At 44.8% G+C, this 18,142-nt stretch overlaps 1 protein-coding gene across 1 annotated transcript in view; it reads right to left on the bottom strand.

Moving 5' to 3' along the window:
- The window catches only part of PRKAA2 (protein kinase AMP-activated catalytic subunit alpha 2), a 19,962-nt gene continuing 1,910 nt past the window's right edge, over nucleotides 91-18,142 (bottom strand). The window contains exons 2-9 of the mRNA XM_021405114.1: nucleotides 14,167-14,308; nucleotides 11,773-11,866; nucleotides 10,239-10,383; nucleotides 9,373-9,460; nucleotides 7,003-7,227; nucleotides 5,215-5,716; nucleotides 3,462-3,588; nucleotides 91-3,173 (exon numbers count right to left, since the gene is read on the bottom strand). Coding sequence (XP_021260789.1) covers nucleotides 2,935-3,173; nucleotides 3,462-3,588; nucleotides 5,215-5,716; nucleotides 7,003-7,227; nucleotides 9,373-9,460; nucleotides 10,239-10,383; nucleotides 11,773-11,866; nucleotides 14,167-14,308 — 1,562 coding nt within the window. The 3' untranslated portion in view covers nucleotides 91-2,934. The remainder of the gene's footprint in view (nucleotides 3,174-3,461; nucleotides 3,589-5,214; nucleotides 5,717-7,002; nucleotides 7,228-9,372; nucleotides 9,461-10,238; nucleotides 10,384-11,772; nucleotides 11,867-14,166; nucleotides 14,309-18,142) is intronic.

Genomic DNA, 18,142 nt, shown 5'->3' with positions numbered 1-18,142 from the left:
TCAAGTTTGTTTAGTTCCAATATATCTCATACAACCTGCTTTTCCTGGCGGTTGTGCATGTACCAGTAACTCAAAAACCAGACCACAGTGTAACAGTGTACAAATGAAACTTTTTACTCCAAAAAGCGTAACTGGAGGTCAATAGCTTCGTAGCAGCCAGGAACCAGAAAACAGCCTATTCCGAGGTAAAATATAAAAATAAAAATTAAAACAGTGAAACTTCTCCGACCATCTCAAAACACGGAGTGACCACGGGGAGGGCTGTTTCATGGACAGCTTAATCTGAGCTGTTCACCGAGGAGGTCCTGGGCAGGAGCACATAGTGACCACTTGGCATGGCCTGACTCCTTGCAGCAATGCCTCTGGCGGCATTTGTCCGGAATCCTGAGGCACTCTTGTTGCCTTGGCAGGATGGGTTTTGCAAATCCATACATTAGTGTTTGTACGGGTCTGAGAAGACCCATTTCTTGTGTTCAGGAAGCGTTTAGATGTTGTACTAAGGGGCATGGTTTAGTGAGGAAATATTGGTGGTAGGTGGATTGTTGGACTAGATGATCTTGCAGGTCTTTTCCAACCTCGGTGATTCTACGATTCTAAGATGAAAAGTGCCCCAAGGTCTTCTCCTCTACTCAGAAATCCCACCTGCATTCAGGAAGAAAATATTCCTTCCTGGGGGGATGTGCTGCTGTTGAACACCACTAGTCCTGCTGGGGAGGACAAGGGTAATTTTAAGGCAAGACATCCGTACATCTACGTGCTCCTGAACTGCAGATTACATCTAACACACAAACACACAATCAGCTGGGCCACACTTGTTTCCAGGACAAGCGCCTTGGCAAGATGCTAAATTACAAGTGGTGACTTAAACAGCCTTTTACACTCAAACACACTTCACAGCAGGGGTACTCTAACTATTTCCTAGATGGGAATTCCTGACTGTTCCCCTGGCCACTCAGACACCCTCTCCTGCTCCTTTCCAAAGGGGCTGATCTCCAGCACCCAAAGCATCCCATGCTGCTTGCCTGGCTGGGCTGTCATCTCAGCACTGATCCAGAAGCTGCTAAGGAGCTGGACACTGCTCAGATTTGGTTCTACGTGGTTCTTTTGTATGCAAGAGTCTGGATTCTCCATTTTTGCTCCTGCTGGAGCACTGGAGATGCACGTTGCCTGATGCCCACTAGGTACACTGCCAAAGCTGTCCTCCACCCGACAGTATTTATTTCATAATGATCATAGAATAAAAACTCATTACAAAACCTAGAATTAATACAAAGATTTCCAGTGTTTCCTTTAAAAACAAGATCGTTCTGCTGTTTGTAATCCCAACACTGCCGTGTTGGATTCTGCATATAAGAGCTGAACAGCAAAACTGATGTTTTTTTGGCAGGCTTCTACTTTGTGCGGCTTCTGATAAAACTGGAGCTGGAAATTCACACTAGTGAGAATCAAAGTGTCATCTGTAACAAAAGTAAGGCAAGTTTGTGTTCTTAAAAAAGGGGACTTCGAGCTGAAAAATGTCCACTTATCTGCCAGTAGATGGCAAAAATATCCCGTATTTGTCTTCGGTACCTAAAACGATTAGTACAAAAGGTTGAATGTGTCATTCTCCTCCTTGCTGCAAATAGAAACTTTCAGAAAGTATAAATTAAAGTGCAACTGTACAAAAAAAAAGAAACAATTCCTAGCAAAAAACATCCAGGGACATAAGCTATCAAAATGATGGGTTCAGGGTTGTTTTTAAAGTTGGATGACTGCATACCTGGGACCAGCAACGTTGCTAATGTTCTCCTTTGTTTTGTTTCTTAAAACAAAACCAAAAAAGGAAGAAAATAACCCTCCCAGGATTTTTTTTGGCAAAGTTTTCATAAAGCATTTGTTCCTTGACTGATCAGACTATTAAGTTCCTTTGCAATCAAGTAAATGGAATTAAATACCATAGCAAAGCCAAGCAGATGCCAACGCTGTCCATTAGATTAAGCCTACGCAATGAGAAGTAATAATTCTTCTAAACAAAGAAATCGTCACACATGCACTAGAGTTTACCCTTGAATAACAAGAATTTGAACCTGAAAAATCCTTGTAGTTTGTCTTAAAATATAAAACCCTATCCTTCAGACAGCCAGTAGCAGAAAAACAGTGAAATGCTCGTGATATCCCTGCCTTCTCCACGGCGCAGCGAGGTCCCAACCCGTTCCACATCAGGACAGCAGAGCTCTTCATTCTCAGATCCTTGGCAGGTGAAGGCAGGCAGCTTTGGCAGAGATTTTGGGGTAGAGACAATGGGCAAAATCTTCCTACAGGAAACTTGGTAGGTAAGTGCTCCAAAGCCGTGATGCAGAGAGCCGGATCTGGGGGAATCAGCAACCCTGACCCATGTCTGCAATGGGAGTTTTGCACACGCCACCCCTCACCCTTCTTTAGTAGGGGAAAAAGAACAGAGGGTGGGATGGCACATGCAGCAGCTGCTTGTTTTAGGATGAAAGCATTGCCAGAGGTTCAGCCCTGTCCTCCCCCTGCTCCAAGCAGTATGGGAGGTACAACCTGAACCAATATGTGCTGTAGAAAGAAATGTTTGGCCGTGGCTCTGTGAATTCAGGATCAGACGGGAGGGAGATGTCTACCGAAAGTCAATGATATGTTTGCTACTTTACAACCATGCCCACGTATTCCACTGGGTTCACTAGGATAAAAAAGCTCGTGTCTATTTCACTCTGGTCTAACGAGTGAAATGAAGTCATTCCTGATTTCTTCGATGCCTTGTTTGAGGGGCAGGGTCCTTTGAGTGCACTTGGGATCTTTTATCAGAGGAACTGGCTCTGCGCCGCAGGCTGTGCAGTGGTGAGGAGAAGGAAGGAAGCAGAAGAACAACAGAACGGCCAGGTTGGAGCCGGTCCTCACAGTGCGATGCCATGTGCTGGGAGTCCGGTGCCCGGCTCAGCGAGCCAGAGCCATGATCAGGCTGGCACACATCTCAAAGAAGTCCATGGTGTGGCTGCCCAGGCGCGGGGGCACAGAGGAGATGCTGCCCACGAAGGAGCCACTCAGGGACCCCATAAGTGACTGACACTCAGCGGCTGCTGCGGCATCGATGCTCAGTCTCGGCCGGTGCAAGCCAGCGGCTGAACACGAGCGCTGCGGGGTTGATGAGCCGGACCTCTGCTCCATCACCTCGTCTTCGAGGCAAAAGGAAAAGCAAGACAAAATTGAAACAGCATTAGTTTGGTATCCCTTTACTAAGGATCTAGGAACAGTAGTGGAGACAAATGGATCAGAAGGGATTTAGGAGCTAGACTCGATGATCCTTGTGGGTGCCTTCCAACTTGGGATATTCTATGATTATGATTCTAAGTGACTTGAAACAGCAGCATGCACTACAAAAGCATTCAGGAACGGAAAGAATTATTGTTTTTTCTTGCTGTTTTATGTGTTCTACATCTCACATTGCACCACTTCCCGCTTACCATCAATGCTTTTGAAGTCCAGGAGGTAGCTGCGGTTGTCCACCTGGTACAGTTGCAGACTCATTTTCACGTAATTGCCCGTCACCGGGTTCTTCCGACGCACTCTGAGGTGGTAGGAGTTCACCACCTGCAATGGGCAACCAGCTTTAGGGAATACCAGTCAAGGCAAGAAGAAGAACATTCCTTCCCTTTTATTATTATTTTTTTAAAGACCAGTTAGACACCTTTTGATAGATAGAGAAAGAAAAACAACAGTTTTTAGAAAGAACAATTCTTTAAAAATAAAGCAAATGGCTTCCTATCCTATTTCCTCTTACAGTTGTTTTTGGAAAACAATTCTTGGGGCTCTGATTCACCAGCCCTGCTGGCAGATGAAGCTGTTGCAGCCTCTCCTCCAGGCACCAAACCAATGTTGTTGCTCCCTCAACAGCAGCAATGGCCAAACGAGCCAGAATCCACTCTCAGACCCATATACCAGGACCATGCCCAGGAGAGCCAGGCAGGATGGACAGTGGGGAATCATAGCCTCTCCCATCAGCACAACTAAACACAGTGTTCGTCAGTCAGTCTTGAGCTGTGCTACGTGTTTTCTCTCATCATTTCCCACCCCACAATCTGCTGCATCTCATTTGCAATGAAATCTTTTCTCTGTGCTATATTTATGAAACGGTGGCACTGATGCAAGAGCTAAGAGTCACATCTGAAGTTATTCTTAGGACAGGAAAGATTGCTGTGAAACCTCCTCATACAAAATAAGCTCCACTGCCTACATAAAGGCGCTTGGTTGAATCAGTCTGTGAAGGTGTACCAGAAATACGTTAGGTTTGTTAGCTCTCCATAAAACCATGCAGCCAACAAATGTCTGGCTCTTGTAGGCGTATGCGTCTGGGGACAGTCCATCTCCTCGATGGTGCCATGAAATCAGGTTCTGGGTGCTACTTATCTTTAAATACACAACAATATTATCAAAATAAGGAGGAAATATGAGGTATTAAAGATGCACAGGCACAAAATTTGGGCATTTTCCAAGGACCGAAGACATTCACATAGCAAAAACCCTCTGGGCATGGAGTAAGGAGAGTACTGACTCCGGTGATGAATATCTGAGCAGAAATTCTCCTTTTCTTGGTCCTGATGCTTGCATAAGACTGCTGTGAAAGGTCAGAAGAGCTCATACCTATGACTGCATCGAGTTTTAGAGAAGAGCTGACTCTGTTTTGCCCACAGTGGTAATTAGTGAGTGATCTGCCTGTCCTTATCTCAGTCCATGAGCTTTTCTCATCAATTTTTTTTCCTAGTTCTTTTGAGGAGAGGGTGTGAGTGAGCAGCATGGTGGAGCATAGCTGCCTATTAGTGTGAAACCACCACATAAGAAGGAACAAGGAGACACGTATTGTGCCATTTCAGGACATGCAACTACTATGACCCGAACAGAAATAACGGGAGATGCTTTTCTTGGGAGCACTCGAGATGACCTCGCAGGGAATTAGCCACTAAAATTAGAAATGTGACCAGCTCCTCTTATCCCTGCAGCTAAACAAGACAGAATTATCTTTCCAGACAGAGGCTTAGGGCATTCAGGGAAAAAAATGCTTATTCACGCCATAAGTAAATGGCACAGATACGGAACATCTTGTGGGCATTTGTTCAGAAACAGCTGAGGCTGTAACCATATAAAGACTGACCTCCCCGATCAACTCAAGTCATAATAAAATAAAAATCACTGAAAACCTCCCCAAAGCACATTTCCTACCTTCCACTCGAAATCCAACTGCTTCATAGCTCGGTACACCTCGGCCATAATGTCGTAGGGCTTGCTCTGGCTGCGGATCCCCAGGTGCCACTTGGCCTTTTTGACAGTCAGAGGTTTGGGCTTCGTGGTGTTGAGTGCATCCAAAGGGCAGCGTGACTTGGGGCTGTCCGCTATCAAGGGCGGCATCCGCTCAGGGTGCGGCTTCACACCGGGAGGGATGTGCATGGTGTCATCCATGAAGGAGCCGGTTGGGGGGCTGGAGGCCAGGTAGAACTCGCTGGCCTGGTTCATGATCCTCCGGTTGTCGATGACAAGGTGGTAGGCGACCGCTAGTTGGTCCTGGGGGTCGCCGCTGTACAGACTGTTCATCACTTCTGACTCGGTGCACTCAAACTTCTCGCAGACCTCCCGAACCGCGTCGTCGTCGATGACGGTGGCATCATAGGAAGGGTCCTCTGGGAAGAGGTAGCTGGGCAGCTCCTCCTTAAACCACTCGTGTTCCCTGGGGAAAGGCAGAGAGGGGCCACCATCAGCCACACCACTTCACACAGGAATCATAGAATATCCTGTGAGGAGCTGTAGCCACCACAAGGCCTCCCCTCAGCCTTCTCTGCTCTGGGCTGAACAAACCACCAGACCTCAGCCACTCCTCATACACCTCACCCTCCAGACCCTTCACCATCTTTGTGGATGCTCTCTAATATCCTTATGTCCTTATATATCAAAGCTACCCAGGCCCACAGTTCCCACCAGTTTACAATGAAGTCAATGTAATTAAGTGGGTAAATGCCAGAGCAAGCCTCAGCTGTAGGTGTCACGTATCAATGGTAATCTTGCCATGCATGCTGTGGCTCTAACATGTAATTAAATCTCCTACTCTTAAGGACTTGTGAAAAAGGCCTTTAAAATCCGGATTCTATTTGAATGGTTAAATTCAGGCCATCAATTGCAAAAGTATTAACAACCCAAGAAGTCCTGGAAGTATCTGTGACATTTATGTGTATGCTTAGCACACCAGCTACATGTTATCACAGAATCACAGAACCATCAGGGTTGGAAGGGACCTCTGGAGATCATCCAGTCCAACTCCTTGCTAAAGCATGTTATAGTAACAACTACTATAAATTCCATAAAATGTATATGGGGCTCCAGTTCCACAAAATATTTAAAAAATGACTCAGTTTGTGAGAATTTCAAAGCCCTATTACCAGTCACAAACTTTTCATTAGATCTGAAGGCACAAATGTCTGCTTAATTGTTCCCTTTCATGGGCAGTGCAGTCATTGCTACACAAGAAATGCTTCATTTAAAGACATTTGCTGACATTTTATCTGATATTTTAGCTTGTAATTCTTGTGTTCCTCTTCCTTTTTTATTGGACAGACAGCAAGTGTGATGACTACACTTTTATTCTAAACTGGCATCCAGAGGGAGATGTACTTGAAATTAAGTACTGAAAAATGGCCAGTGAATATTGAGTTCTTAGAATTATTGTGTGATAGAACTGGTTTTTCTAAGTACTATTAAGAGATTTTTGAGGCTATTTTATGATGTAATAACATAGCATTATCTACATATAAGTTGAAGGAAGCTACCTATCGCAGATTTTCACTTGTATTAGTGAAGAGTAATGAAGTCACCAACCCCAGGTTCATCATCACCCACCAGCAGCTGGCAGCACTCGCCTCACCATCAGCACAGAAGGGTACAGGAGGGCTCCTTAAATCCCTTAGGACCAAACCCAGCTGGATTAACTGACAACTCCTACAAACCACGCTGCGGGCTGACCTGATGTCCTTGATGGTTGCTCGTTTGAGAGGGTCAACCTGCAGCATGTGCATGAGCAAAGTGGCAACGGAGCGGTTGAGGTACTCGGGGATGTAGAACACACCTCCCCGGATCTTCTTGAAGAGGGTGGGCACATGGTCATCGTCGAAGGGCAGAGTGCCACAGAGGAGGGCGTAGAGGATGACACCGCAGCTCCAGATGTCCACCTCTGGCCCGGCGTACAGCCTGTGTGAAGCAAGGGAGGAGAAATGGGTTACAACCCCTTCCCCTTCCCCTCTGAATCCTTGGGCTGCCTAAGCCAAAACCCACCCAAGGGTGATGGGGAATGACGCAGAACTGCTTTCAGTTGATCACGCTCCTTCGTGATGCAAGGAACAGGAATGTGAGCACCTCCACCAGACCCACTGAAAAACCCAAACCTACATTTCCAGGAGCTCTGCCAGGCTGCTTGCTTCCTTGCCCCCAGGGCCGGGGGCCTCAGCCAGCAGTTTCTATTCATTAGGAGGCAGATTAAACAGCAGCAGATACTATATCTCTTGAGTGTTTATTTTCAGTTGAAGTTTGTGTGCTGGTATGCAAGAGCTCCAGCTTCCGACAAGCTGTTAATGTGCTTCCTGGCATCACCAAGTCGGGATACCCCAAATATATGGGTTTTGCTGCTGCTTGCCTGCTTGATTTGTTTGTTCACTGCTTTTTGCTGAAACTGCTGCTTTCTCAGAGCTTCTGGGAGTCAGTGACTACTCTTGGACTGCAAAATCAAAACGCAGAGGTTGAAGTGGCAATACAGAGGTCTGTTCATGAAACCTAGTCATCCTGCACTTGCTCCTCTGGAGAAGTTCTGCTGCAGACACACCTGGTGTACAGAAAGAACCAGTCCTGCACACCGTCATTCTCTGAATGCTACCAAAAGAACAAAATACCATTTTTGCTCTCACATTTGAGACTTTCCCCACTGAGACCAGTGACAGCAGCAAAGTCAGAGCATTCTGATAATGCAGTCAGCTCCATGCCCCCCCGGCCTATGCCTAATTTCAACAGATAGGATGCCGGATCGTTTGGCTGATAGCCACATTGTTTAAACTGTGCTTGGACTTTTAAGCCCAAATGAAGTGCACTTCCATGGTACTGAAACACCAACTCTCGCACAGTGGACCTGCCCTGGGAGCAGCTCGGCTACATCCACCTCCAGCCGCACATTAACCCCTGGCAGAGATGGCAGGTTCCTCTCTATCTCCCGTATGAACTGAAATGTGTTTCTGGCCTTTATTGAAAAAGACATGGAAATAATATTTTTTGGAATCACTGTAGAGTGTCTGGCTTTGCGCCCTTCTTGACAAGGAGGATTTACTTGCTTTCATATGTAGAACTGTAGTCACAACAGGCTTTTTGGATGCTGGTCTAGTTCCTAGGATACTCTGCCAACACATGTGCCTGTGTAAACAGGCATAAAATAGTCATCATCCCAACATTAAACAAAATGTTGGATTTAAAAGCTGTAGGCAAAGACACACTGGATTATGAAAACTAGTGCTCGTGCAAAGGATACTTCAAAAGGATGGAGCAGATGCTAAGGAGATGGGCACTCCAAAGGACCATGCAGAGGACTGCAAATTAGAAAATCTGTGTTTGTAAACTGTGTTATGCTTTTACAGAGAGAGTTAGGGAAATTGATGTAATTTAAGTTCTCAACAGTAAAACAGGGGAGGTGGCATGTCCGTATCAATGGGGCAAGACTGAATTCAGCCCTTGAGCGTGTGTTCACAATGCCCCGTACCAAGCAGCTGCTGCACCCTGGCAGGACGCAGCTGAGAGATGCCACTGCTCTGGAGTTCTGTCAGTTCAATTCATCAGTTCAAGGCAAAGCTACCACGGCTGAACCCGCTGTCATGAAAATAAGCCTGAGAGCTAAGGAACCAGAAGACAAGGATTTTCAACACAAGAGTCTAGCAGTGTAGAGAAGTGATTAAATAGCATACGGACTGCTCACTTAATGAGTGGTTTTCCTCATTAACACTATGTTTTATATAGGTGGGCAGTAGAGAAAGGGGTGGCCTGGAAAAGCCTATCTTTCTGAAACTTCGATATCTGCATCCAAACAGTAATTTTCATTCCCTTTAATTAGAAATGTGTACACTAAACATCTGCTGTTAATAATTCATCTTTAGCAAAACACGTTTTGCTATTACAGCCATTGAGAAATACAACAACCAAGAAAACCTTAAGATATTTCCAGTAGATTCGCCCAAACACAAAACACTGGCTGGAACCATTCAGCTGCTTTACTAGATGTGCAAAGCTGGCTCCAATCCCAAGAGCAAATGTGAAGACCACATACTCACATGCACTTTGATTGGAAGCGGCATGTCCTACCTTCCAGAGATGACTTCTGGGGCTGCATAATTTGGAGACCCGCAGCTGGTGCGTAGAAATTCACCATCAGACATCATGTTGGACAATCCTAAAAGCAAGGGGTTGGCTATGTATTGACATCCAGGCAGAGACAAGAGATATGGCAAGTGGAGGGGGAAATCTGATGGAATTTAAGTAGACACCTTTGAGCTGCTTTGCTATTATAGCTCTTATTTTCTTTCCAAACAAGTAATATTGACTCCAAGCTAACTTTGCTTCTCTGAGTTGCAAACCTCAGAACCTTCTTTCTTTACCATAGAAGAAAAGAGGCATAATTCACTTCAGAGAATATAATGGTTGTAAAATTTGTAAATCTTCAAAAGGATTTATCACTGCTAGAAAGGACTGAGCAGAACAGAGTTGGAAACTCAGCTTTTACCTGGGGTTTCAATCTGTAATGCCACTTACCGACTCTTGTTACTGTTCATTTCTAAAATGAAGTGAGGCCAAAGGCACACGGCCATACTAAGGAGAACACACGTGAAAACAAACATATGCAGCCAGCTCACTGTGAAATTAACTGTGCCGAGTCTGTCTTAAACATAAATTAGCTAAAGCCTTATATTAGGTGATTACACTGAAACATAGTGAAGATTTGCCAATGACCTTGCTTCTCCGTTATTAATGCGAGCACAGAAGCAGCCTACAATAAGTAATCCCTGCTTTTGCTAAGAGGCCAGTGTTTATAACTGTGGGCTTTTCAGGTAGAGAAACTGTGAGTGGTTATGAAAACAGACTCTGGGTTTTGTAAGGCGTGCTACGCAGACACGCTCCAGCGAGCAGCTTGGAGCTGGCTGCATTTCTGGAATGCTGTTGGGGTCACATACCAAAATCGGCTATCTTCGCATTCATGTGTGCATCCAGCAGCACGTTCTCTGGTTTCAGGTCCCTGTGGACAACCATGTGTCTGTGACAATAATCCACCGCGGAGAGAATCTGCTGGAAAAGGCGTCGAGCCTCCGCCTCCTCAACCTACAGATGCAAGGGGAAACAGTCCTGAAGGCGTGCGGGGCCGGGCAGGGGAGGTTTGCCTTAGCAAGGAGCCAAAAGTGTTCCATGGTGTGGAGGTATAATTAGAGCACGCTTGTGACCATGCTGGAACCAGGAGCAGCAAATAAAGGAGATTTCCCCCTTCCGAGTGAGTGTTTTCAAATGATATAGCCCAGAGCTGACGGTAATGAGATGAAATTAGAAAATACATTTGGCTGAGCTGTCAAGGAGAACCTACTGGTGCCACCTATCAGGCACTGGTTTCCCAATGGGATCACTTCTATTGCATAGTGTATGCAGAATCACAGAATCATTAAGGTTGGGAAAGACCTCAAAGATCATCTAATCCAACCATCAACCCATCACCACCATGCCCACTAACCATGTCAAAACACCACAGAGGATAGTATGGGGAGCAGTTCTTTATGGATGAATGGTGAAGGTGGCTTCGGATAAAAAAAGCCAAAAGTGGAACATAGCGATGGTACTACAAACAGAAAAACCACATATAAAATGATCAGGAGACGGATTGTTTTGTTTTTCCCTTTGTGAAAACTTTAGTTTCTGAATGTGGGAGTTCAGATGGGATGCAAACTGGTCATTGAAAAGATCCGAATGGGCAAGATGAGCTGGAAATTAGAACTGTATGTAGAAAAGTAAATGGAGTTAGCTCCATCTACCAGTGCACTAATCTAAGACAATATATTGACTTTTCAAAGTACAGAGAAGAAATATACACTAGGCTGATCCTTCACCTGAGGCATGATTCTGGATGTCCTTTTTAGCCCACTGATTGCTCCCTACCCACAAGAACGTCTGCTGGTCATTTTCTCTGTAAACGTAGTATCACATTTCATGCACTCAGCCTACTCCTCAGATGAATTATACCCAGTAGGAATACTGGCATTTGAAAATGCTGCTCAGATAAGCTGCATCCTTAAAAAGTCTTCAAAAAGCCTGATGAGGAGCCAAATGGGAGTCTGGAGGAGGAGAATGACTGGGATGGAGACCACACTGAGTGCTTCCCCCCCCAATGCCCTGCATGCATGTAAATCTGCTGATAAACCAGGGGTGTTGGATGGGCAACCTATAGCTAAAAACTCAAAAGATATGGTAGTTTTCCAAATGTCTTCACTAAGCAACACATTACCTTGGATATTTTGGTTTGCATATCAAAATACATCATGAAACATTGGAAAAAAATGGCACACAACTTCTGTGCAAGGCAAGTACGAAACTCTCCAGATGGGATTGCTGTGAAGCAACTTCTATTTTGGGCCTTAACCTTAGCTGTGTTCCCTTTAGCAGCCGTTTTACTTCTAAACATCATCTTCTTCCCACAGTTTGGGCTGACATGGTACTGGCACTTACACGTCCGTGCTTACAGATGTAATCAAATAATTCACCGCCGGATACATATTCCATGACCATGAAGAAGTCCGTTGGCGTGCTGATGACCTGGTACCTTCAAAAACACAAAGAAAAAATATATTAATAAGAAAGGAAAAGGCTTTAAAACAGATTATTAGCTTCAAGTCAACCCTTAACGTAAGCACATGCTTGGATCTTGTGTTTATAATCATTTTCCATTTCTGAAAAGCCATCTCTTATTTCAAGGGGCACGTCAGGATAATCTTTCACTTGTCTATGAAAGGATCTCTTTCACAGATTTACCCTTTTGCTTCAAGCTTTTAAATAATCCTCTGAAATCTCTGCCAGACAACCCTATTGCATTTAGGACTGTCCTGACATTCAAGTTTCCATTTTGGCTAAGATGTGCAACAACATCTTCAGAAGTCAAAACTTCATTAAAATGGGAGCAGGAACTGGCTGTATTTGGTTTCCCTCATACTGAAGATTAAAAAAAAGGAGATCTAGACAGTAGACAGAGCTGCCCTTGGAAAGGCATAGAAACAAAGTCAAGCACCCCAGAAGATTAACATCATTCTTCGAACATTAAACTCCCCTATATTCTAGAATGATAAATGGGGGGGAAAGAAAAAGAGTGTCCTCCTTGATGTGCAAATTTAGCCTCCACCTCCTCTAAATGATCCCAGAGTGCTACAAATGCATTTCAGTTTCCCATTCAGCGTAAACCTGACAGCAGTGAGCTGAGGTCAAAGCAGCTGTAGCAATTCATAGCAACACCAGCTGAGGCTCCCTCTGATTTATTCAGACACATGGTTTGCTTTTGTCATCTATTTGTTTATTTTTCACAGCTGATAAATAGACTTCAAACCATTTTTAAAGACGATCAAGTGAACAGGTGATAGTCCCATAAAGATCAATAGGATCAACTCAACTTTTCTGAAGTGTTTTGCACTCAGACATCCAAGTTAATAGCACTACTGTTTCTTGTATATATAAGTAAAGTGATGGGACACCACAAGGGTTTGAAAGAGGAGCATCATGTGCCATAGATTCCTCTTCACCTCTTTATTGGTGTATTTCAGGACTGCAGTATTTATCGTAGAACACCGATAAACTGAATTTAATTTCCAGGCTTTCATGGTTTGTTTGATGAACGTGTGAGCAGACTGGCAGGATGCTGGATGAGCAGCTGAGGACTCTTGCTGGCTTTTTTGTGAAATAATACCAATCTGTTCTCCAGTAAATCCACGGAACTCTGAAGTTACTCTAAAGTCAACAGTTGCTGCATGGTTAGTTATTTAACTTAGGGAGAATTTGTTTTCCCTTGCCTCTAAGTCCCAGGTATTTGCTATATCTCATGCCAGTTTTAAGGCTGACCTAAATGTCAACTTATCCTTGCAGTTACCATTCAACAGCTTTCTTTTATAGAAATGCCAAAGATATTATCGAGTGCCTCATTAATGTGGACTGGCCACACAAACCAGGGATTGAGACGGAATCCCAGAGGCAGGAGTGCAGGTGCTGATTTACAACTTAAATTCAGGTTCATCAGAGTGGCAATGTTGAAAACTTATGTCTGAATAATAAATTAAAAAAAAAATGTTCCTTTAAGCTCTGGATAATCAGGCCATGAAAACATAAATCCTATTGACTTCAGGCCAAAGCTTCACTCTAAGAGCCTGCCCGTGCTGTAATTCCTCAGGCACAATTCTCCGTCACTTCAAATCGTGAGATACTGACCCAAAAAAGGAGAATCACAGAGATTCCTCATAACGTCCCGATGCAGGAAAGCACAGATCACCTCTATGCACCTTTGTAATGACTTCTGAATGGAAAAGTGGATGTTTGGGCAGGTTTAGCTGAGCAAAACTTGGCACAAGGACAAGTCTCATGGTTGGTATAACGATCCAAACTTCCAGTAGGAAAAACACCTTCCATAGTTCCTCAATGTGTGGATTGTGTCATAGAATCATGGAATCATAGAGGAGCTTGGGTTGGAAAGGACCTCAAGAATCATCAAGCTCCAACTCCCCTGCCCCAGGTAGGGCCACCAACCTCCACATCTAATACTAGACCAGACTGCCCAGGGCCCCATCCAACCTGGCCTTGAACACCTCCAGGGTCAGGGCATCCACAGCCTCTCTGGGCAGCCTGTTCCAGAACCTCACCACTCTCATAGTAAAGAACTTCCCTCTGACATCCAACCTAATGTGTGTTCCCATGCAAGTTAGCAGGAGGACATTCAAAAAGCAGCATTTTGGCTTCAACATGCAAAAACCTGACCACGCACCTACCGTTTTGTACAACTATAACACATCTCTTGTAAATAAGTCAACATGTGAAGTCTTTGCAGATAGAGGAGTAAGCTGAAGGCGTGGCAGAACATGTACTTACAGTTTGATAATATGAGGGTGCCGGAAGAGTTTCAGGTTTTGAATTTCTCGTTTGATCTTTCCAACCACGTCCAGGCTGCGTATTTTCTGTCTGTTTAGGATTTTTACTGCTACTTTGTGCCCCGTCAGCTGGTGTTCGCCAACTAATAGAAAGAGAGCATTGCAAAGTCACTACGCAGAGCAGCAGGATTCATATAAGCAATTTAATATACTGAGATGGATGGTTTATAAGCGAAATAAAACTCCTGAAAGCAATAAACAACAGAAATCGGGGTGTTTTGAGTATAGTCTGGATATCAGGACTTTATTTTCCTCACCTCTCTTGTAGGTACTCTATCTACATTTCTTAAGCCTTATTCCATGGAGAAAAGGTGGATTCAAACACCCAGGAAAGCAGCAAGTTTACAGGAAGCAAAATGATGCACCGTTTCATACAATGCCTCAGCTAAAACTGCAGATATGAGTGCACAATGTATAAATGACTTCAAAATGAGATTGGAGACGTTTGTGCAAGGGAAATCCCAATGGACATACTCAGTGTGGCAATTTGAGAAAAAGAATAATTAAAACATAGAATCCTAGAATGGTTCGGGCTGGATGGGACCTTTAAGATCATCTAGTTCCAATGCTTTATTTCTCTTTGCTTTATTATTTTCCCATTTCAGTGTAGGAAAAAAAGAAAAGAGGGGACTTACTGCCAAAAAATTCTTAAGTAAATGTGACAGAGTGAGTTAGTGGAGGTGGCCATAACCAAAAGTAATTTGCAAGGATTTATACCACGAAAAGGTTATGTTGATCGGAGACAAATGTATTTAAATGCTGGGGAAGAACCTCCACTGTAATGCATGAGTTGAGTGAATCCCCTATAAACCCTGCCTTAAAACGAGACCATCACACCTCTTTAAAAAATGATATAGGGATTTTCCCTGCCCAGAATAGGACTGCGGGATTTGCATTACTAAAATGAATTTCTATTTATACTTTCTCAAGCATGCTTCTCGTTTTGATGACAAGCTGCAGGAACACCATGCTGGAGTGTAACAGCTCCAGCAAATTCTGCTTTAAGAAAAGACACAAACCTCAGCGTGTGCTTTTATAACGTGCACTTGGTGCGCTCAGGTGCTGATGTGTATAGGGACAAATGATGACCACAAGCCAGGAGCAGCACCACTGTCACTGGTGGAACTGCACTAGTTTAATGGCAATTAAATTCAGAATCTGATCCATTTGCTATCAACAGGCTGCATTAAAAAAATGGTCATTGTGTAGGAAGCAGAATTTATAGTACAGTAAACAGGAGAAACAGCTTGAAAACAGATGGTTTACATCTAAACAGGTGCTTACACCTAAAAGGGTGCTCTGGCCACAAGCTGCCCCCTCTCAGGATCTCCAAATGGGATATTCAAAAAGGTGACATAGGGATGGCTTTCTAAGACGGCAGAGAAAACCTGCTTGCAGCATGTATTCGGGCTCTCTAATCATGAATGCTACCCCCTCACTAATAACATAGAGCAGAAGCTGTTAATAATTATGAGCAAACTCTGTTATTAGATTAGGAGACTCAGTAAATTCGGAGCCTCTAAGGAGCTGATCAGAAGCAATGCGTGTAAGCAGGCGGTCGGGGAAGGCAGGAGGCAGCACCAGCGCCGCTCGGGGCACGCGAGGTCACTATTATTAGCCGCGAGATAAGACCTGCCAGAGATTCTTTCCTCAATAAGAGCATCCTAAAAATAAAACACTTTTTACTGCTCTTGAAAATAAAAGCACCACTTCGCCTGCCCGTTTCATCCGCCGTAATACTCAAACTACCAGATGAAATGAGAATAAACTAAGCTTTGCCGTTTGGATGCAATTTAGGGATTAGCGGAGGGCTGAAGTAGGCAGATAATTCCTCCCGGGTGGTGCAAGGAGAGCACTGAAAATAGTCTGAGGAGGCATTTTCCCCGGTGATCCCTGGGGATGGGAGAGTGGGGCCACGCGGGGAGGCTGTGCTGGAGTGTTACCCTGCACAGCAGCGTGGGTGCCAGGGGTGCAGCAACGTGCTCAAGCTTTATAGGGCTCCAAAGCGTACAGCTTTGCAAGGAATTCTCCCCATCTGGTTGTGCTTTGGCCAGCAGTAGCCTGGCAAAGGGCACTCATCTCTCCTTGCTGAGGTGGTCGTGGCTATGCACAGCACATGTTGCACCGAGGAGGCTGGCGATGGCAGAGTAGGGGGTGTTGGGCAACTTTAGCCAGCATCTCCTAGGCTTTGGATTTGGCTGACCTCCATGGCTGGGAATGCAATAAGCTGCATTTTGCCAACTGCCCTTGATTCATTCAGTCCTGTTCAAGAACTGGAATGCACTAAGGCAACAGGGAAACTGAGGAACGGCAAAGTGGCTTATGGCAGAACTAGGAAGGAGACCTTGATCCCTGCCATCCCTCATTCAGGTCAGCTCTTCTTGCCTTTACCACAGCACAAGCTCTGAAAAATTCATACTATACTCTTGGAAGAAAAAACAAAGGTCATGCCCGGAGTGAATAATTATTGTTTTTAATCCCACTGCCCAGTAATGCATCTTCTTTCCATCCATGACAAACAACGTGCAAGTCGGTGAAGGTTTTTCTATCTCAAGCACACCAATAATTAAAACCAAACAGACTATTTTGTAATCCATCTTTTGCTTACAGTAAGCATTAGATATGGAGATATTCTTGTTCCAGTCCCCAGTGGCTTGTTAAGCCTACTTGAACGTCTTGAGAGAGGGATGAAAAGACAACATAATTTGCTATGTGGTGGGAGTCCTTTAAGCCCTTTGGGTCTTTGGGGACATTATTTCCCTCCACTCACAGTCTCCAGCCCAGCACACACTGGTGGGATGAGGAGCACTGGGAGGTCCCATGGGCTTGGCCAGGGCAAACCCAGCTCTGCTACATGGGGCAGGGAGAGGACACGTGTGCTCCTCTGTGCCAATGGGACTGTCCTCTCCTGGTCCCCAGGTTGGGCAGCGGTGATGTCAGGTGGAGGTGAGGAAGCCTGCTCCTTCCTTCTCACTCAGTGCCTGGATTAAAGCCTGAGGGGAGGAGGGAGGGCTGAGTGGCAGTATTAGAAAAGGGATTTGAGCATGTGTCTTGTCTTCTAGCGACAAGCACTCCAGTCAGCTTCCCTGCAGCTTAGAACCAGCAAACTCAGCTCTATTGGGGCAGGCAGAGGGGATGGATTCGACACTGAGGTGAAAGCACTGCACCCTGAACAGAGACCATAAACTCCAAAAACTGGCACCAAAGGAGACATGGTGTGAGCATCCTTAGCTGCTACTGCATCTGCTTGCGCATGGGACTGCCTGCATTACTCCAGTATTGGAGGCTGCTGGAGAAAGAAGGGAAGAGGTATAATAGGATGAGGTTCTAACAGAAGACCTTCCATGTTTTGTTGTTTTTATAGGAGAAAAAAGATGAGATATTTATCCTACAGTAAGATGAGATAACCATTAAAGCCCTCTGGCAGATGGCTTTTTTTGCAGCAGGTACCCATGAAGTCTCTCTCTGGGTGCATGGAATCAGAATCATTAAGGTTGGAAGAGACATCTAAGATCCCCAAGTCCAACCATCAACCCATCCCCACAATGCCCACTGACCGTGTCCCTCAGTGCCACATCTACCCTGTGTGTTTGGTGCAGCTCAGGTAGCACGAGCAGCTCAGCTTTTTGCAAATGCTTTGCAAGGATTATAAGAAGTTTAGGGAAGGGAAAGAAAAATCCTCCCATATCAGCTGCAGTGGCCCTGAAGTTACAAATGAAATCAATCCAAAGCATATATTTAGCAGTGACATATTCGTTCTGTCCCAGTGCCACTTGCTCAGATGCTGTATCACCCTTCCTTTCCCTTTCTTTCATCTGTTCAGCCTCTTTTAGTTGATCATCCCCCAGTGCAGTGTTTGTCTTTCAGCTGCAATTGTATAATTCCCCTGAAAATGGGAACTTGACCCCGACTTGAGC

Source organism: Numida meleagris, chromosome 7, assembly GCF_002078875.1.
Source record: "Numida meleagris isolate 19003 breed g44 Domestic line chromosome 7, NumMel1.0, whole genome shotgun sequence".
Lineage (NCBI taxonomy): Eukaryota > Metazoa > Chordata > Aves > Galliformes > Numididae > Numida > Numida meleagris.
This window is presented reverse-complemented; position numbering and strand designations above follow the sequence as displayed.